The sequence below is a fragment of the Ammodytes marinus genome (assembly GCF_949987685.1).
Source record: "Ammodytes marinus genome assembly, chromosome: 14".
Taxonomy (NCBI): Eukaryota; Metazoa; Chordata; class Actinopteri; order Uranoscopiformes; family Ammodytidae; genus Ammodytes; species Ammodytes marinus.
This window is the reverse complement of record NC_137218.1, coordinates 362,501-383,489: the sequence shown is the minus strand read 5'-3', so window position 1 is coordinate 383,489 and position 20,989 is coordinate 362,501. Positions and strand designations below refer to the sequence as shown.

General features: G+C 43.4%; 3 protein-coding genes across 3 annotated transcripts in view; 1 reads left to right on the top strand and 2 right to left on the bottom strand.

Annotated features, from left to right (window-relative positions):
- The window catches only part of LOC307260541 (uncharacterized protein), a gene marked incomplete at its 5' end in the record, with an annotated part of 198,439 nt that overhangs the window by 122,566 nt on the left and 54,884 nt on the right, over positions 1–20,989 (top strand). The gene's annotated exons all lie outside the window — the stretch shown is intronic.
- On the bottom strand, positions 1,174–12,111 carry LOC307260269 (complement C1q-like protein 2). The gene is made up of 4 exons (XM_080040461.1): positions 11,962–12,111; positions 8,267–8,350; positions 3,193–3,312; positions 1,174–2,611 (listed from the first exon to the last, which is right to left on the bottom strand). Exons 1-4 carry the CDS (start codon positions 12,056–12,058, stop codon positions 2,337–2,339), a joined length of 576 nt encoding a protein of 191 aa, XP_079896587.1. The 5' UTR covers positions 12,059–12,111; the 3' UTR covers positions 1,174–2,336.
- Positions 15,580–20,989, bottom strand: part of LOC307260267 (platelet-derived growth factor receptor beta-like) — a 48,826-nt gene continuing 43,416 nt past the window's right edge. Inside the window, exons 26-28 of the mRNA XM_080040458.1 lie at positions 17,138–17,213; positions 16,826–16,952; positions 15,580–16,221 (exon numbers count right to left, since the gene is read on the bottom strand). Of these exons, the coding sequence (XP_079896584.1) occupies positions 16,095–16,221; positions 16,826–16,952; positions 17,138–17,213 (330 nt within the window). The 3' untranslated portion in view covers positions 15,580–16,094. The remainder of the gene's footprint in view (positions 16,222–16,825; positions 16,953–17,137; positions 17,214–20,989) is intronic.

Below are 20,989 nucleotides of genomic sequence, written 5' to 3'. Positions count from 1 at the left end.
AAATGTTGTTAAATTTTCCAAAGCCCATGTTGACTTCCTCAAATGTATTGTTATGTCCAAAACACACAGATATTTCAGTTTACTGTCATAATAGGATTAAAGAAACCAGAAAATATTCACATTTGAGAAGCTGAAATCAGAGAATTTGGAAATTTTTTATTAAAAAATTACTCAAAACGATTATCAAAATAGTTGGCGATTATTTTAGTAATCGATTAATAATCGATTCGTCGATTAATCGTTGCAGCTCTAATTGCATGTGTTCTCCAGTAGAGGGCGCTTGACACTGTGTAATTGCAGTAGCAGAAAATGGTACATGTGCACCCCACGTTGCAGGGGGTCAACTACTCCTGTCCAGTTATTAGCCTCGTTTGAGTAGCAATTATGCTCTGCGCTCAAGACGCGCGTCATAATTGCACAGGTCTGAGCAAGACGGCTCCTACTCAAACGAGGCTATTTATAACCTTAAATCTCCGGTGAGTGTTGAACGTGCCAATGCTAATGTGTTGTTAGCTAGCTACTGTGAAGAGAAAAGAGACTATAAATGCTGTTTTAGTTCAGAAACCTTTTCTTAACAAAACAAACAGAGTCAAATGAAGGTTTTCCAATGTCTCACTATACTTTTGGGCTCAAAGTGTTTCTAGCTAAATGCTAAGCGCTAGCTGCTTACCCATAGTGTTAATTGGTTAGTGAGACTACTATGCTAATATTATGCTAATCGCTAGCCAGCCAGCAGTGTTAAAATGATTAAAATTGGCTCCATAATTACAAACAAATACAAAAACAGTCCAATAATATTCTGCATTTTCTAATGTTCTTTAGCTTCTATGAAAATGTTGAAGTATTTTCCTTAAACACCCCGTACCTGTATCTGAATATAAGCTTAGGAAAGTCTGAATACAAGTAGAACTGATTTTAAACTGCTGCATTTTAATCAAACCAACATATAATAAAGATATTTATACAAGTAAATCAATAATATAATATAATTTAAATTTAATACACTTTCAGACCAATGAAGGTAAATACTGGAAACGGCTCAAAGTGTTTAAATCCTCTGAGCAATAAAAACTTCTGTCTTGTTTTTATTACGACTTGAAGCAATTGTTTGTTGTTGCTTTCAATCTGTTGATATTTAAATGACACCAACAATATTAATGAAACGTCCAGAGATGCTTTGCAGTGATGTTTAATGACAAAGGAATCAGACAAATAACATGACATGAAATTTGTCTTCATTCAGTTGCAGATTTCAACATTTATGATTTATATATATGCTTTTATATGAAGGAAAATGAGAAGTTAAATTGAGTTTGCTGCAGTGATTAAGATTATGATCTTTTAAAGCTACTACGAGTAAGTCGGCACGTTGGCGACACCTTTGAACAAAAGCGGTAGTATTATTACGACGTCAGCTGTCGTGAAGCTGTTTTGTAGCTCGTGCAGGGAGTGCAAGATTCAAATAATCAGGAAGCAATATGGTGCGTGTCCGTGTGTTGAAAGTGTGAGGGCACCGGACTCTTTTCGGCTCCGTGAGTCTATGGGTGACACAGCATCAACTAATGCCAGTAAGTGCTAAACACACCTGATTGCAATGAGTTGATGCATTGTCACCTCTCACGGAGCTGAACGAGTCCCCGTGTCCTCACACAAAGCGAATGAACGAGAGATGGCAGTTAGATCACGATGAGGTAATGTGTTTATGTTGTAAATAATGACTATTTCCGATGAATAATGGTCATCTGATGATGCTGGTGAGGCAAAGTAAACTTTGTTTTAGTAGGCTACCGCTCATTCATTTAGGAGTAAACACTGCAGTCTAGTTTCGCTGCGTGCAATTGTGTAGGCCTATACGTTGCTTGGCAACGCCCTCCCGCCCGACTATCACTCTCCCTTTTAGCTTTTCTTCATTGCATTTTCTTTTTTTTCTTTTATGGTTCAGCCCCGTTATCAGTCATTATGACGACAAATAACTGTCTCAAACAAGGCTCCCGCTCCCCTTCCCTCACCAGGAGGGATAGGCTTCTCAATTCACGTTCCTGCGCCACACTGAAATCTGTGACCAATACGGATATGTGACCATAGAGCATGCATGCGTGAACCGAAAATCGGACTGGGTGTACGACCAGATCAAATGCAGCAATAAAAACTATATAAAAACGTCTTTCTTTGCACTGATGGTCTCGTTTGCTGTTAAAGGTAATTTATGATTATCAGAGGAAACATGAGGCTGTTTAAAAGATATTTAAATGTTACTCGTAGCCGCTTTAAATGCAAGAATTATTTAAGAAAAGCAAAACCTGCTTCAACATCATGTAGGTGAAGGTGTTTGTGTGTTACATGGTGAAAAGCAGATGGCCACTGAAGGTGTTGTAGTGGTGGATGTCGTCAATCACTGTTGTGCCACCCAGCAGATGCACAGACACAACATCTCCAGCCTCCAGAAGCAGTGAGGCGCCGTTAGAAGCAGACACTCCAGCGGACGCCTTGGTCTCAGATGCGATGAAGATGTTCTCTGAGTTCTTCACCAAGTAGGCGGCGGTACGACCTCCTTTTCCAAAGAGGTGCCACTCAAAGTGATAGGCTCCTTTCAGCGGTACAGTGAAGTTTCCTGTGGAACGTTTGTTTCATTTTAAAGCGAGACACTGCAGGTGAATATGGTAAATAATTAAACGTATAGATAATACCATGAAACCTTGCCAGTTGGTTACTGACGTGAAAATAATATGTTACATTTTTCTGAGAAATGTCTGAAATAATTTTATTAATTATATTTGTTTAAATCAAATAAATTATTTGTAAATTAGCATTTTAAATCCCAGAGTTAAATCTTTATTTCATTCTTTCAACAGATTAGTTTCCAAAGTTTTTACAATGAACCAGATATGAACTAATCCTTCTGTAATAACCTTCAGAATAGTGCTAGGAATGATTATGGAAAGCTTGGTTCATGTAAGTGCTTTAGAAGTTGAGATTTTTGTTTCAGAGTATTGAAAAAACTTATGTTGAAATGATGGCTGTTAATAATATGGTTGTATAGGAGAAATAATGTAATGGAGGCTAAATAGACACACATCTCAAAGTTAACCATCGCTTGAAATTGAATTATGGATTTGCCTGCAGTATATCTCCTTAAATGAAAATTCAACTGTTTTCGCCATCGGCCAAAACTGAAATGTTTAGTTCAGGTACCTGTGACTGGGCTGTAGGCGTTTCCAATGTTGGTGACAACGTGTTTGTAGACCAGAGGAGTGTTTCTGTCAAAGGGTCCATCGCCAGTAACCAGAGAGGCAGAGAAAGCCACCTGTTTACCTGAGAGAGAGAGAGAGAGAGAGAGAGAGAGAATCAATTAGACTCAACCAAATTATAACACATCAGAAACAAACCTACCTCACCCATTGGAACACTAAAACACAAACACAGAGCAAAATGCAGTGTTATCTGGCCCTAAACAGACAGTACACTGTGGAGAGAGAGAGAGACAGGGAGGGAGGGAGGGAGAGAGAGACAGGGAGAGAGAGATACAGAGATGGAGGGAGAGAGAGAGAGAGACAGGGAGAGAAGAGAGACAGGGAGGGAGGGAGGGAGAGACAGAGAGAGAGACAGAGAGAGAGGGAGAGAGACAGAGAGACAGAGAGAGTGAGAGACAGAGAGGGAGGGAGAGAGAGAGAGACAGAGAGAGAGGGAGAGAGACAGGGAGAGAGAGAGCGAGAGACAGAGAGGGAGGGAGAGAGAGAGAAAAACAGAGAGAGAGAGAGAGAGCGACAGAGAGAGAGAGGGAGAGAGTGAGTGAGAGTGTGTGTTTCGGTGTGTGTGTGTGTTCGCACACAGGGCGATGTGATGCGTCTAGTGTGGCTTTAAGTGTGGCCTGCTGCTTTGCATGCTCTCGCTTTCAGATGTCACTGCTGGCTAGCCCTGTGCGAACGGGGGAGCCGAGTGCGTAAGCCTCCCCTTGCCAGTACATAGCCTCTCCATCGCCAAGACCTCTGCTGTGCCTCCTCGTGGCCACACACGGTAACTGGGTGCCTTGCGGCTCCAGGCGAAACCAGCAGAGGATCTCGGAGCAGCAGGAGGCCCCAGAGGTGTGGAACCAGAGGTGGACACCCCTGGAACCACACCATCTCCTGCCCCATGGCTGGGAAAAGACTATGGGAGAAAACCCAAAATGAAAAATCTGCGGTGGAGACCCGCACCAGGCGAGCGCCACTATACCGACGACTTGGCAGTCTCCTGCAACACTCCACAGTGACTGGCCGTCTTGGATCTCACCTTGCCTCCAGCCTAACTGTGGCTTGCCAAGATGGTGGGTTGAGGATGGTGCACCCTTTCCCCACCTTAAGCATCTATTGCACAAGTCTCACTTTATGCCCCCCCCCCACTACTTCTTTCCCTCATCCCCTATTTCCTTCTTTCTTCAAAAGTCCTGCGGCGATGGAAGCAGAGCAGTAGGAGCAGGTCTGGAGAGACCGGAAGCTCTTAGCCCTGCGCTACACGTGAGGCGGCCTTGGATAGATGGTCGCTGGCATGGCTGGGGCTCGAAGACAGCAGCTTCCAGAGGCAGCTTCCAGGGTGACTGGGCGGCCCTATTTAGGATCCGCACCGCCCACCCCACATGGGGAAAGGTCTAGAAAAGGTGACCTAAACATTGTCTGTCTTCATTGCACACGGGTGGGTAGCCGAGCTCACCGTGTCTCCCTTTTTATCGGTCGAAATATTAAAATTAAAACTAAATCTTCTACCCTAACCCTGGCTACATGGAACGTAAGGACACTACTTGATACCGCCAACCAACCGGAGAGACGCACGGCACTGATTGCCCATGAACTGAATAAATATAAAATTGATATAGCAGCCATCACAGAGTCTCGATTCTCTGGTGAAGGGTCCCTCACAGAGAGTGGAGAAGGCTACACCTTCTTTTGGAAGGGAGTGCCTGAAGACCAACCACGCATACATGGTGTTGCTTTCGCCATACGAACAGCCCTCATCCAGCACATACCAACCACCCCCATTGGAAAATCTGAGAGACTCATCCAGTGGCGTATCCCTTTGTCAAAAAACCGTTACTTATCAATTATTAACGCATATGCTCCGACCTTACCTACCAACGAGGCCTCCAAAGATCAGTTTTATGCATTACTCCACACCACCCTGCAAGCCATCCCTCGGGAGGACAAGCTGATCCTCCTTGGCGACTTTAATGCCAGGGTTGGAACAGATCACCACATATGGGAAAAGGTGCTGGGCCGCCATGGAACTGGCAAATGTAATGCTAATGGTCTTAGGCTCCTCAGCCTCTGCTCTACACATGCGCTCACCATCACCAACACTATATTCCAACTTCATGACATGCATAAAACCACCTGGATGCATCCACGTTCTAAACAATGGCACCTCATAGACTTTGTAATCACACGACAAAGTGATCTCAAAGACGTCACGATCACTCGCTCAATGCGAGGTGCAGATGGAGGGACAGATCACCGTCTTGTACGAACAAAGCTGAACCTCAAGATAAGGCCGCCTATACGACGATGTGCACCACCTGCTCGTCTGAACATACGCGCTCTCCAAGATGAGAAAATCCTCTCTACATTCCAAGCAGCACTGGAAAACGAACTCACCATAGACACAAACAACCTCCACACTACTGCAGACCTCACTAGAACCTGGGACAATGCATGCAGCAACATCCTAACTATATCTCGACGTGTACTAGGCGTCAATAAAAAGAAGAACAGGGACTGGTTTGACGACCAGGCAACAGACATCCACAAGCTCATTGCTGAAAGAAATAAAGCCTTCGCAGCTGCATTGGACAAACCATCTCACGCCAGGCGTAAGAAGCTCGCTGCAATACGCTCAAAGACACAGAATATGATTAGAGACATGAAGAACCAATGGTGGACAAAACTGTCTCAAGAAGTTCAAGGCTATGCAGACTCCGGAAACCAAAAGGAATTTTATAATGCCCTTAAAACCGCTTACGGGCCTTACAAAAATGCTTCCCACCCAGTCAGAAGTGCAGATGGGAACACACTGCACACAGAGAAAACAGAGATCCTCACACGCTGGGCAGAATACTACCAAGATCTTCTGAACAAAAACACGCAAACTGACCCTAACCTGCTCAATGAACTCCCTGCTCTACCATTCATTCAGGAGCTGGACGCTCCCCCTTCCCATGCTGAAGTCAAGAAATCCACTGATAGCCTTAAAAACAACAAGGCAACTGGACCTGATGGCTTACCCGCAGAAATACTTAAGTATGGCGGCGATGCCATCATAAATAACATCCACGCCATCATCACAACCATCTGGGTTAGTAAATGCGTTCCACAACAGTGGAAAGACGCTAACATCACAAACATCTACAAAAAGAAGGGTGACGCGGCTGTGTGTGGAAACAGCCGCGGAATTTCACTGCTCTCTGCAGCGGGCAAAGTCCTTACAAGGCTCATGCTGTTTCGGCTCCTTGTACACATTGCCGAGGATGTTTTACCTGAAACACAATGTGGTTTTAGAAAGCAGAGAAGTACCATTGACATGCTCTTTGTAGCAAGGCAGCTGCAAGAAAAGTGTCGAGAACACCACAAACCACTTTATATGGTCTTTGTCGACTTGACAAAGGCCTTTGATACAGTCAACAGGCCACTTCTCTGGAGCATCCTGGAGAAATTTGGCTGCCCTCCGACCTTCCTTGCGGTTTTAACAGCCCTCCATGATGGGGCTATGGCACGCGTCATCAGTGGAGGTGGGAAATCTGACCCCTTCACAGTAGGTTCGGGTGTCAGGCAGGGCTGTGTTATTGCCCCCATTCTCTTTAACCTCTTCCTAGCCGGTGTTATGAAGACTTCCGCCCATTTGCTCTTGCCGGATGCCGGGATCCCCATTAAATATCGCCTCGATGGTAATTTATTCAACCTCAGACGCCTCCAAGCAAAAACCAAAGTGACAAAAGTAATCATCCGTGATCTGCAGTATGCAGATGATGCTGTTCATCTGAACACCTGCAGCACACGCTAAACACCCTAGCCGACACATGTAACCGTGCCGGTCTTACTATCAATACATCCAAAACTGAGGTTTTAATAATGCGGGATCCTCCTCAAGACCCCGTCACATTCCATATAAACAACCAACAACTCAAGACCGTCCCACACTTTCCATATCTAGGCTCCATAATCACAGACACTGGTGACATTACCAACGAAGTCCACAGAAGAATCAGCCTAGCATCTGCCTCCTTTGGAAGACTGAACAGCAGAGTCTTTCATAACAGGGACCTAACAATAAATACCAAAATGACTGTTTACAAAGCAATATGCTTATCTATACTTATGTATGGATGTGAGGCGTGGGTTCCATATAGGAAACATCTCAGTAAACTGGAATCATTCCATACAGGCTGCCTTCAGCGAATACTGGGACTGAAGTGGTGGCACAGTATCCCAAAAACTGAACTTTATGAACGCGCTAACATCGAGCCCCTGGAAGTCTTGCTTTTCCAAAAACAGCTGCGGTGGGCAGGACATGTAATCCGCATGCCTCAGGATAGGCTACCCCGAAAGGTCCTATACGGAGAGATCCCAGACAGCAGGAGGTCAGCAGGAGGTCAGCGCAAGAGATACAAAGATCACTTGAAAACTTCTCTTAAGTTGTGTGGCATCCAACCGCTAGTGCTGGAGACATTGGCCTCTGACCGACATCAATGGAGTGTATCCTGTCACACTCTGTAACCTACACAACTCAATTAAAAAACAAAGCAGCTGCAAAGCGGGTACTACGTCATCAACCACCCGCTATGCAAGGGGAATTCTGCTGTGATGTATGTAACAGAATGTGCGGATCACGAATAGGAGAATAGGACTGCACAGCCACAGACGAACCCATCAGAAGTAGCCAAGAGCCATGGACTTTTTGATTCTTTTAATTCTTCATCCTCAAGGGCATAAATGTGACGTCATCGTCGAAATCGACGGACAACTTAAGAGAGAGAAGTGTTTCGGGCCGGGCAGTGTATGTAGTTTATCGTATATCAATCACTTTAAGAAGATTTTTTAATTAGCAAAATATAATTTATATATTATTTATATTATATATTACTTCGTGAAGGCAACTGTGCGTCGGACAGTTCTCGCCTCCACGGTGGCCATTAATCCATGATACATGGACACCTCGTCGGGCATTAACCCTTACCTAACAACCTGCATTCATTAGAACCATACGCCCTCTAGAGGCGGAGAGAATATTTACACACACACACCTTGAAGCTGTTCCTTCAGCTTCTCAATCTCAGTCTGCTGTCCCTCCAGTTTGGCTGCTTGTCCCCCCAGTTTGGCTTCTTGTTCTGAAAACAGGAATACAAATCAATTTAAATTGAAAATAGAGAGAGAGAGAGAGAGAGAGAGAGAGAGAGAGAGAGAGAGAGAGAGATAGATAGATAGATAGATAGATAGATAGATAGATAGATAGATAGATAGATAGATAGATAGATAGATAGATAGATAGATAGATAGATAGATAGATAGATAGATAGATAGATAGATAGATAGATAGATAGATAGATAGATAGATAGATAGATAGATAGATAGATAGATAGATAGATAGATAGATAGATAGATAGATAGATAGATAGGCAAGGCAAGGCAAGGCAAGTTTATTTCTAAAGCACATTTCGGACACAAGGCCATTCAAAGTGCTTTACAGATGCAAAAACAAAATACATCAAGAATAGAACACACATTAAAAACAAAGCGAATGAGAAACATGAATATAAATAAAAACATAAAATAATTAAAACATTTAAAAAGAATAAAAATAAATAAAGATTTAAAATGACAGGTTAAAAGGGAAACAGTAAAGTCCTCAGACCTGATTTAAAAGAGCCGAGTGTTGAAGCGGACCTCAAGTCCCCTGGAAGTTTATTCCAGAGCTTGGGTGCATTAAAACTGAAGGCTGACTCTCCCTGTCTAGTCCTTACTCTGGGGACTGTCCAACCCAGTCTCACAGTGAAATGTAAAATAGCTACATTGGTCCACAGCGCAAAATGTAGAGGTTTCACAATAAAGGCCTTGAAATTGTGAATTACCTACATTTGTTCCCATTATTCATTTCTAATGGACAGCGTACATGTCACGTGACTTTCAAGTCCTCCCGGCCGAAACGAAACCCAAGCTGTGACCGCCATTGCCCCAGCTTTTATTCTGCATATTTCTAAGATGTATAAGCTATTAAATGGGTTTTTGATAACATTGTTAGTGAGAAATGTGTGTCTTACTCTCACAATCTTCACTCAGTGAATGTTAACGATGTAGTTTGATGGTTATCACGAATATTATTCTGGACATCGCCAATTTAGAAATACAACATTTCTTTCAGGTCGATATACTGGTTGCTATGCTGTTGCTATGACGCTCCTGGCGCTGCCTTGAACCGGAAACAGGAAGCGTTTGAATTATTATTATTTATTTGCTGTAAATGCTTAATTTGTTGTTCTCTCATTTAAAAAACACATGTTTATTACAGAGGAGGGATGACGTCTACTGAGTCGCCTGTTTACAGCGCCCGTGACAGTTATGAACGTTTTATATTTTCTTTGTCACGAGGAAAGCCAATCAAGAGAGCAGAGCTCAGTCATCCTCCACGGTCAGACAGAGAGAGAGGGAGAGGTAGTGACAGAGAGAGAGTGAAAGAGAGAGGGAGTGACAGAGAGAGAGGGAGAAAGACATCCCAGACATCTGGAATTGTGGTCTCACAACACAATTTTTTTTAAATGGAAATAAATCTGACCCTGATAATTATAGAAAGAGAGAGAGAGCGAGAGGGAGAGAGGGAGAGAGAGAGAGAGAGAGAGAGAGAGAGTGAGAGAGTAAGAGAGTAAGAGAGCCAGTGAGAGAGACAGAGAGAGAGAGAGAGAGAGAGAGAGAGAGAGAGAGAGAGAGACAGAGAGAGATGTGTTATCACAGTGTTTCTTTGAGTTTCTAATGCAGTGGTTCTCAAGTGCGGCCCGCGGGCCAATGGCGGCCCGCAGAAACATATCTGGCGGCCCGCATTGAATTATGAATTATAAAAAAATAAAAAATAAAAATATTTTTTATTTATTTTTTTAATTGAAACGCACGGAGGGGATGCGTCCCCCGTAACAGTAAAAACAGTACAAGGGTCGAAACACTTAAATATCCCTCCTAATTGTTTATATTCATTCCCCAATTATTAATAATAACACCCCTACAGTGGACCGTACCATCTGCCTCTCGTTGCAGACGGCTGGTCAGCCTCCCGCAGTGCAGCAGGCAGTGTAGCGGTCCCAATGTAAGTTGTTAGATAGTGAGCTTGTTAAGCCCAATACGATGCACTTTCTCACCTTCAAGGTGAATTAGATTAGGTCAAGTGTCTAAGGATGGATGCTAACATTATCTGGTTTCTAATTATTTTGCCTAAAGTTTAGCTAATGTGGGATTCCAACATATTTATGTTATCTTATATTAAAAGAAGTCAACACAGAACCTTGAGTTGATCAGGGTTTAGGGCAAGAAAGTCACAGGTCATACAGTGACCTTACAGACTGCAACAACAACTGTTGCAGACACAGCAGAATATAGGAACACGATTGCAAGACCTGGCTTCTATTAAAAGCACACTATTGCTAATAAGGCTTGATATAAGATCTGTCACATACACACACACAAACACCCACACACCCCCACACACACACACTCACATACACACACACACACACACGCACACACACACACACACACTCACACAGACACTCACTCACTCACACACATGCACACACAGACACACACACACACACTTGCACACACACACACATTCACACAGACACACACACACATGCACACGTACACAGACACACACACACACACAGACAGATAGTGTATTTAAGCCGAGGCCTTCACTAGGATCGGGGCCTTGGCCTTTGCCTTTGCGCCGCGGGGGGCGGCTTTACGCCCGGGGAAAGAAAGCTGCTTATGGGAACTCGGTACCCCCAATTGTCAAGAGTAGGGCAGGGTAGGATAAAGATCTGAACTATTGTAATGAATAAGTACCTTTGTGTTTATAGTAGAAGTTGTCTACTAAGCTGATATCCTGTTATGTCAACCTTTGAATAAAGAGTCCTGTTAGACCGATCTCCTTCTCCTCCGTGTCTATCTGAAGCCTGTGAGATGTCTCCTTCTCTCTCAAGTAATATCAAATGTAGTGGAACAATTGGCCCACTCGGCCACGGTGACACCTCCTTGTTTACACTACACTAACAAGCTAACGTTAGCTAGCTGCTGATAGCCATAGAACTATCTGCCTAGTTGACTGCTGATAGCCCACCCTGTTTATTTCCAATGTATAGTGTCATAATAGTTAACACTGCTGCTGCATCATGAGTAGTGAGTCCTACAAAAAAAACACTCCAAAAGGTGATACGTTTTCAATGTGTAGAAAGTTTTGAACAATAAAGTAGAATAAATATTTGAATGCAATACAGAATGCCTCAGTGCCTTGATTTATATTCCATTAGATGTGTGTCAATGGGAGCGAGTTGTCTTCTCCTTAACATGTCCACCATAAATAAATACACAAGACACAAATTACTGCATTAAGAATTAACCAGAATGCACCAAATTAAGTGTTTGAACCTCAAATTTTTCTGGGGGACTAACCCCAGACCCCCACTTTTAATGTGTCCCCTCCAATGTTGAAATTAAACCTAGCCCTTAATTAATTAATTAAAATGTGTTAATTACACATTACTGGATGCAGACCAATACATTTAAACTGTAAAGACGCAACCTGGCCATTGAAATGATTTCAGTTTTTTAATTTTTTTTCCTTCGGCGGCCCTCGGTCCAATGTTGGGTTCCTAAATTGGCCCTCAGCTATCGAAAGTTTGAGAACCCCTGTTCTAATGTAATCACATCTCTGATAAATACATATCACATTACCTTGATTCTGTTTCACGATCTCGTTCAGCAGAGCATGGAGGGGCCCCTGACAATCTCCCTCCACCACGTCCTTCAGAAGCTTCTGTATGGCGGCCATGTTGCTTCTCTGTTCTGTCAGATGAACTGTGTCAGTGTTCACCTGAGTGACTCTTATATAGAAGGGAGAACCAGACATTGTGCAACCCTCGTTTACTGTCACACGGTAGAGTTCTGCCTTCAGGGTTTTCTGTCAGAATTCCAACCACTCCTCATCTCCCAGGGAACTCTATTACAGTGTTATGTAAAGGCATTCTGGATGAAAACACTTCAACTTGGGTTGGGCACTTTTTATAAAGTATTCAATCATTCTCTCAAAGCTTTGACAGACATGTAATTAATTGTCAGCCATGTTGTTGTCCTCTCTTGACTCCATGGAGAGGGTTTGGCTTCTGGCAGAAAGCACTGACACTAAACTGTCTCTGCTCTTTTCCACGGCCTGTTAGTATGATGTCAACACGTCCATTAAGTTACATTTCTTTATTAGGCAATTTACACCAGGGTCCATGAAATTCATCTTTCCTCATCTCCCCTCTCAAGTTCCCACACTACAGACGGGGTCCTCACACAGGGTCAGCCATAGTACAGACAGACAGACAGACAGACAGACAGACAGACAGACAGACAGACAGACAGACAGACAGACATACACACTCCAGAGGGGGTCCTCACACAGGGTCAGCCATAGTACAGCGCCCCTGGAGCAGTTTGGGGTTAAGTGTGCAGCTCTGGAGATCCTTTACCTCATTGACCAATCCACCAAACCTGACCTCTGCCACATGAAGTGCACACCACAAGTCATGAAGACACACACTAACATTACATGGCTAATAACATCATAATTCACTCCTCCTGTATGTACTACTATTAACTTTCCACTGACTAGAGGTTGAGCGTGCGACTATTGAATTAATGTTGTGATCGTTTGTGAGAATTGGCAACAGGTGTGTTTGACACTGACTTTCTTGCACTTTAACGTAACGCGTGTAGTTCTCTTCTGTGTCTCTATGAATTAGAGAGTGTGTGTGTGTGTGTGTGTGTGTGTGTGTGTGTGTGTCTGTGTGCATTGGTGTGTGTGTGTGTGTGTGTGTGTGTGTGTGTGTGTGTCTGTGTGCATTGGTGTGTGTGTGTGTGTGTGTGTGGGCGGTGTAGCCCCGCCCTTCACCAGAGAAGAGGAGAGAGCAAAGCAACACAGCAGCAGACACTACTTCACATAGATTAGATAAATGTTTAATCAAATAAAACCTGTTCTATGTGTAGAGAGACCGTAGATAGATGACTAAGGTTGTTATTCAGCACAACAACATAAATCATATTCCTATCATTGTCTTTGGGCCGAATCCCCGAGACAGGGATAGGAGAAACACTGAATACAGTAGATGGATAGAGTATGTACGGATGAATTGTATTATGTCTACAGTATATAATGTATGATTCTAATGAATACCACAGAATTCAATTTGACAAAGTACTTCATGTACGTTGGAACTGAGCTGTGAGAAAAGTTCAGTTTACTATTGAAATAATGTTGCGACACACACCCGCACGCACACGCGTGCGCGCACACACACACACACACACACACACACACACACACACACACACACACACACACACTCGTGGGAACCTTGTGATGAGGAATCATTGTTAATATAAACTAGTTGGATCTTGTCTCTGTCAGGTAACATGAGGACACTGCTGCAGGTCCACATGCAACATGCCTGCAGCCTGTCTGTGTGTGTGTGTGTGTGTGTGTGTGTGCAGCCGTCTGTGCGTATGTGTGTGCAGCCTGTCTGTCTATCTGTGCGTGTGTTTGTGTGTGTAGCCTGTGTGTGTGTGTGTGTGTGTGTAGCCTGTCTGTGTGCGTGTGCAGCCTGTCTGTCTGTGTCTCTGTGTGTGTGTGTAGCCTGTCTGTCTGTGAATGTGTGTGTGTGTGTAGCCTGTCTGTGTGCATGTAGCCTGTCTGTGTGCGTGTGCAGGGAGACAGGCTGATTGACTCGATGTGAAGGGAGACTGAAGGGGAGATTCTTTGCAGAAGCAACAACACTGTTCTATATTCTATCTGATCCCTACAGGTTAAAGCACGGGGCCAGACGTTTATGTGACACATATCTTAGTCAGTGCAGAGCTACAAGGAGCCACAGCACAGGGGTTTGTTATAGTGTCTGACTGTCTGGAGAGGACCGCTCAGGGAAGATAGATGTATAGGGGAGCTTTGATTGGCCTTTCAGCTCACTTCTCTTTTCTTCACATCGGTGTGGTGAAGCCAGTGATAAACCACACACACACAGACAGACAGACAGACACACACACACACCTGGGGGAACCACACCTGTTTGTAATCTGTCTAGCAGCTCTGGGTATATGGGCTCAGAATTCAAACTTGAAAAAAAAAAGTTTCAAAGGCCTGTGAGTCTGTGTTTGAGAATCTGACATATTTTATAAAAGGTTTTGATAAACTGAAAAGATTATATCATGAAAGAAGTTAAACATCTGTAAACATGACTGTGTTCTATTTATCCTTCATAATATTCACCAGCACATTTGCAGAGTTTCAAATCTGACACACACACACACACACACACACACACACACACACACACACACACACACACACACACACACACACACACACAGTCTGCATTACTGCATTAATCTATTTGTCCAACCACCTTTGATACTCAGTTAAAGTTTCTACATAGTACATGACACAACACTGATGAGCTGCTGTATTTTATTACAATAAAGAGATATAATAATAACTCAGATATACAAAACATTTCAGATGAAACCACTACATGGAGAATATGACGCTAAATATTATAAAATATCTTATAAAACATGTTTCCAGCTGTCAGGTCAAAGCTCTGTGTGCTCTGCTTTAGTTTGGGGCCTGGACTCTCTAACCCTAACCCCTAACCCCTAACCCTGGACTCTCTAACCCTAACCCCTAACCCTGGACTCTCTAACTCTAACCCCTAACCCTGGACTCTCTAACCCTAACCCCTAACCCTGGACTTTCTAACCCCTGACCCCTAACCCCTAACCCCTAACCCCTAACCCTTGACTCTCTAACCCTAACCCCTAACCCCTAACCCTTAACCCCTAACCCCTAACCCTTGACTCTCTAACCCCTAACCCTGGACTCTCTAACCCTAACCCCTAACCCCTAACCCCTAACCCTAACCCTAACCCTAACCCCTAACCCTGGCCTCTCTAACCCTAACCCCTAACCCTGGACTATCTAACCCTAACCCCTAACCCTGGACTCTCTAACCCTAACCCCTAACCCTGGACTCTCTAACCCTAACCCTAACCCCTAACCCTGGACTATCTAACCCTAACCCCTAACCCTAACCCCTAACCCTGGACTATCTAACCCTAACCCCTAACCCCTAACCCCTAACCCTAAACCCTAACCCGTAACCCTTGACTCTCTAACCCTAACCCCTAACCCCTAACCCTAAACCCTAACCCCTAACCCTGGACTCTCTAACCCTAACCCTAACCCCTAACCCTGGACTCTCTAACCCAAACCCCTAACCCTGGACTCTCTAACCCCTAACCCCTAACCCTGGACTCTCTAACCCCTAACCCCTAACCCCTAACCCTGGACTCTCTCATTTAACTTAATGGTAAAGTGTTGTTTTCTCTTCTTCATTGAAGGTAAGGGTTTATAGAACTATAAGAAACCAGACCACATCATTTTGACCATCATCCAAAATGGCAACAATCTTCCACTGTCCGTCCTGGGAGAGGGATCCCTCACTCCTTCAACTCTCCCTGAGGTGTCTCATTGTTTTAATCCCGATAAAGGGTTTTTTTACTGGGAGTTTTTTCTCAGCCGAGCTAAGGGTGTAAGGGCAGGGTGTCATACTGTACGGAATGTAAAGCCCACTGAGGCAAATGTCTTTTTGTGATTTGAATCGAAATAATGCACCCTTAATTCAGGTAAAAATATTAATCTGGTCTGGTTTCTTGAGAGTCAAACCAACATTGTTCTACAGCCCCGTACCTTTCATTCAGAAGAGAAGACTAAACTGTACCATCAAATGAAAACAGTAGAGGACCCAAACACAGAACCACAGTAACGGTGTTCACAGGCAGCTCTCTTCTTCTACTACTTTTTCTTTGTCGTCGCCCAGGCAAACCAGAGGCTCCTCCCCTTCCTGTCTGTCCTCTGATGTCATGTCCTGTTCTGCAGGTGAGTCAGACACCTGCGGGCTGGAGAGTTTAGTTTGGTTTTATTTACATATTGTTCTGACTTTCCATCTTGTTGTAATTCTGTAACACTTTGGTAACACTGTTTGTTTACAACAATAGTCATGCTAATAAAGCTTTTTGAATTTGAGAGAGAGAGAGAGAGACAGAGAGAGAGACAGAGAGACAGAGAGAGAGAGAGAGGGAGAGAGAGAGAGAGAGAGAGAGAGAGAGACAGAGAGAGAGAGAGAGGGAGGGAGGGAGAGAGACAGAGAGAGAGAGAGAGAGAGAGAGGCCACCCCACCACAGCTAGCTACATGCCAGTTTACAGAGCCTAGGCTGTGTATTAACACTGTATTTTGTTTTTCCGAGGACACACATTTTTCAGACAGGTAGCAGATCATGAGGAGATATTCACTGATTTGGACAGCAAGCGTTCTCCAGAATCACTGACTGCACCGTCAAAGACCTACCACTTGTTGAAAGGTCTACAGCGCCACCTAGCGTAGCGGAGACAGCCATGCATCGGACATTTAACCTCTCTGAAAGGCCATGTATACTCAGACAAGTGACGCGGTCTGTTCGAGTGGCAACATCGGTACACCTTTAAAGACCTGGATGTTTGTACCTGTCTGCGTCCAGCGCAGCCTCACTGCTGGTTTCTATGGTGATGTCGGTGACGGGGATGATGTAATGTCCGTGGGAGGGGCCTGCCTCCACTGGCTCCGCCTCCAACAGCTGAGGGGCCGGACTTCCTGTCAACAGGTCATGTGACTTTGTTCAAACTGCTTTAATTCAAACCATAAAATAGTTATTTAAGTTTGAGTGAGTGAGTGAGTGAGTGAGTGAGTGAGTGAGTGAGTGAGTGAGTGAGTGAGTGAGTGAGTGAGTGAGTGAGTGTGTGTGTGTGTGTGTGTGTGTGTGTGTGTGTGTGTCTCACCCTGTCCAGCTGCTCTGGACCGGACCACAGCAGGGTTTTCTCCTTTCAGGAAGTGTTCAGTCAGCTGCTGGTAACGCTGACACAACCAAAACAATGACATCATCAATATCAACTCCTGACTCAATCAATCAAACTTTATTTATAAAGCACTTTTCATACAAGTAAATGTTACACAAAGTGCTTAAAACAATCCCCCCCTCCCACGACACCCCCTGATATATTCATACACGCAAACCCCCCTCCCCCACTCCCTCCCACCCATCCAAACCCAAAGCACACTGTATCATTGTGACAAATTTCATTAAAAACAGGAGGAAGAGGGGGCGCCCTTAGCTCAGTTGGTAGGGCGTCCCCCCCCATGGGCCTCGGCCAGCAGCAGACCCGGGTTCGATTCCAGCCCGCGGTCGTTCTCTGCATGTCACTCCCCTCTCTGCCCCATTTCAACTCTGTCTCTACACTATCAATAAAGCATAAAAATGCAAAAAAAATAAATAAATAAATAAATAAAAAATATATTTAAAACCAGGAAGAGACTGCACTGAACTTAGCAGGTTGTGAAACAGGAACATGTGACGGTGTGATGGTGAAGTGTGTGTTCCTTTATTTACGCCCAAATAAACATTTCTAAATAACGTCCCAAAAGAAAGAAAAAAAATCATAAAAAACCAAGCCCCAACCACAGCGAGTTCTACAAGCATCCAATGCGGAAATGACCAAAAATGCAGTTTACCGAGTGACCACCAGGGGCATGATTCATAATAGAGCAATTTCTCATTAACCTCCATGTTAAATAGGCCATTTTCACAGCATTATTAAAAGTGACAGTTAGACGCTGGCCCTCACTTCGCCTCGGAGGTATACGTCAGCTAGATGGGCGTATCTCTCTCCCCCCGACGTCACATCAAAGCCCTTTGTCGGTAAGAGGAAATGAGGCGGAGTCTAACTCTGACAAGATGGCGACGCGCATAGGCCAGGACGATTGGATGCAGTTGGAATAACTGAGGTCAGCCCGGATGCTGCATCCATTTGATATTCTATCTATGGGTCATTACCCAGCCTGTCCACATCTATGGGTCATTACCCAGCCTGTCCACATCTATGGGTCATTACCCAGCCTGTCCACATCTATGGGTCATTACCCAGCCTGTCCACGTCTATGGGTCATTACCCAGCCTGTCCACATCTATGGGTCATTACCCAGCCTGTCCACATCTATGGAAAAATATACGGAAAATAATAAGATGGACATAAAAAAAATGTGACAAAAAAAAAAGTTAAGAAATAAATCATTTTAGCCCCAAAAATATGAATTAAATACTGTGACGTGTTTTACCTTCTTGTATCTATGCAGCATGTTACCTTATTTAAACACTATAAAGTGTGTTACCTGTTTGTATCTATGCAGCATGTTACCTTATTTAAACACTATAAAGTGTGTTACCTTCTTGTATCTATGCAGCATGTTACCACCTTATTTAAACACTATAAAGTGTGTTACCTTCTTGTATCTATGCAGCATGTTACCTTATTTAAACACTATAAAGTGTGTTACCTTCTTGTATCTATGCAGCATGTTACCTTATTTAAACACTATAAAGTGTGTTACCTTCTTGTATCTATGCAGCATGTTACCACCTTATTTAAACACTATAAAGTGTGTTACCTTCTTGTATCTATGCAGCATGTTACCTTATTTAAACACTATAAAGTGTGTTACCTTCTTGTATCTATGCAGCATGTTACCACCTTATTTAAACACTATAAAGTGTGTTACCTTCTTGTATCTATGCAGCATGTTACCACCTTATTTAAACACTATAAAGTGTGTTACCTTCTTGTATCTATGCAGCATGTTACCAGTGGCGTGGCGTGGGGATTTTTTTTGAGGAAGCCAAGTGAGACAACACCTTTAATCTACATGTTTATTGGAAGGTGGGGGACAGAAAAGAGTAGGCTACGTCGCAGCTTGTATTTAATGTAACTACAAGAGCTATTATAGCGCCTGGTCACTTTACCAGGATTTACACGCCTGTAATCTGTCCGACACCGCTCGTTCGCGCTCTCTCTCTCTCTCTCTCTCTCTCTCTCTCTCTCTCTCTCTCTCTCACTCTCTCTCTCTCTCACTCTCTCTCTCACTCACACACCTCCTTATCGTCTTATTAAATTATACATTTTATTATAAATGCACCCCCCCCCCACTCCGACCGGAATGCACAACTAGCCGCTTAATGCCCAATGCAGATTCGAATTCATTCACAATATATAATTAGGGGACGTTTTAGGCTATTTTAAGTTTCACGTTCACGTGAGACACGACTCACACAATCAGTTGTAGGTGCTTAACATACACACTTTCGAGACATCCTTTTCGTTTAAGCCAAATATTCATTACAACACTATAGCCTACTTAAGACAACCCAGAACAACTTCAGTGGATATACAGTAGGCCTACCAATGCAACTTAATCCAGGCAATCAAGGCACAATTAGCAATAAAATAACACAAAACACAACACACATAGCTACACAGACAGTTAAGGGAACAGTTAACCCGCGCCGGGAGAAGGTGTGTATTTTACTCACTATTTGTAGAGGAAGGCCATTAGCTGAAGTTTGCCGCTACCAGCTAGCCACTCGGTGAGGACATTTCTCCTCACGGAAAGTGCGATAAACTTTATTTCTCTCCACACGCATTGGCCTGCCGTCAGATTTGATTTTTAATGGCTTCTCAATTGGCAGTTTGGTAAAATAATTTGTTACTAAATACTCAAAATCTCCACCCTCCATAACTGTTCTTGCTAATATGATAACAATGCAAACATGCTAATCTCCCGCTATTGTTATTGTTGTTAAATTTCAGTGACGTTGATAATGATGCTTTGATTTGATTGGTGTGAAGCCAAAGGCCGAGTGGCTTCCCTTGGCACCCTCCTGACACCCTCCTGACCAATCACAGGAGGGCAGTGTCCTCACCTGATTGGTCAATTCTTTTTCTTTTTTTTTACTTGGCTTCCTCGCAGACATACAGTGTGCAGTGTCGTGTTTCGCCGCGTCTTCAGAATCTAAATGTAAAGGGGCGCTGTTTCGCGCATTGTGAAATGCTCAACGTGAGGAGAGAAATGGGGAAGAAATGACAGCAACACAGCACCAAAGATTACCGAAACTGTTAATATAAATGTTTTTATTGGATGACAACTACAGCCTAAAAAACAGGGAAGCCTGGCTTCCCTTGGCCTCCGGGAGAAAACGCCACTGCATGTTACCACCTTATTTAAACACTATAAAGTGTGTTACCTTCCTGTATCTATGCAGCATGTTACCTTATTTAAACACTATAAAGTGTGTTACCTTCTTGTATCTATGCAGCATGTTACCTTATTTAAACACTATAAAGTGTGTTACCTGTTTGTATCTATGCAGCATGTTACCTTATTTAAACACTATAAAGTGTGTTACCTTCTTGTATCTATGCAGCATGTTACCACCTTATTTAAACACTATAAAGTGTGTTACCTTCTTGTATCTATGCAGCATGTTACCTTATTTAAACACTATAAAGTGTGTTACCTTCTTGTATCTATGCAGCATGTTACCTTATTTAAACACTATAAAGTGTGTTACCTTCTTGTATCTATGCAGCATGTTACCACCTTATTTAAACACTATAAAGTGTGTTACCTTCTTGTATCTATGCAGCATGTTACCTTATTTAAACACTATAAAGTGTGTTACCTTCTTGTATCTATGCAGCATGTTACCACCTTATTTAAACACTATAAAGTGTGTTACCTTCTTGTATCTATGCAGCATGTTACCACCTTATTTAAACACTATAAAGTGTGTTACCTTCTTG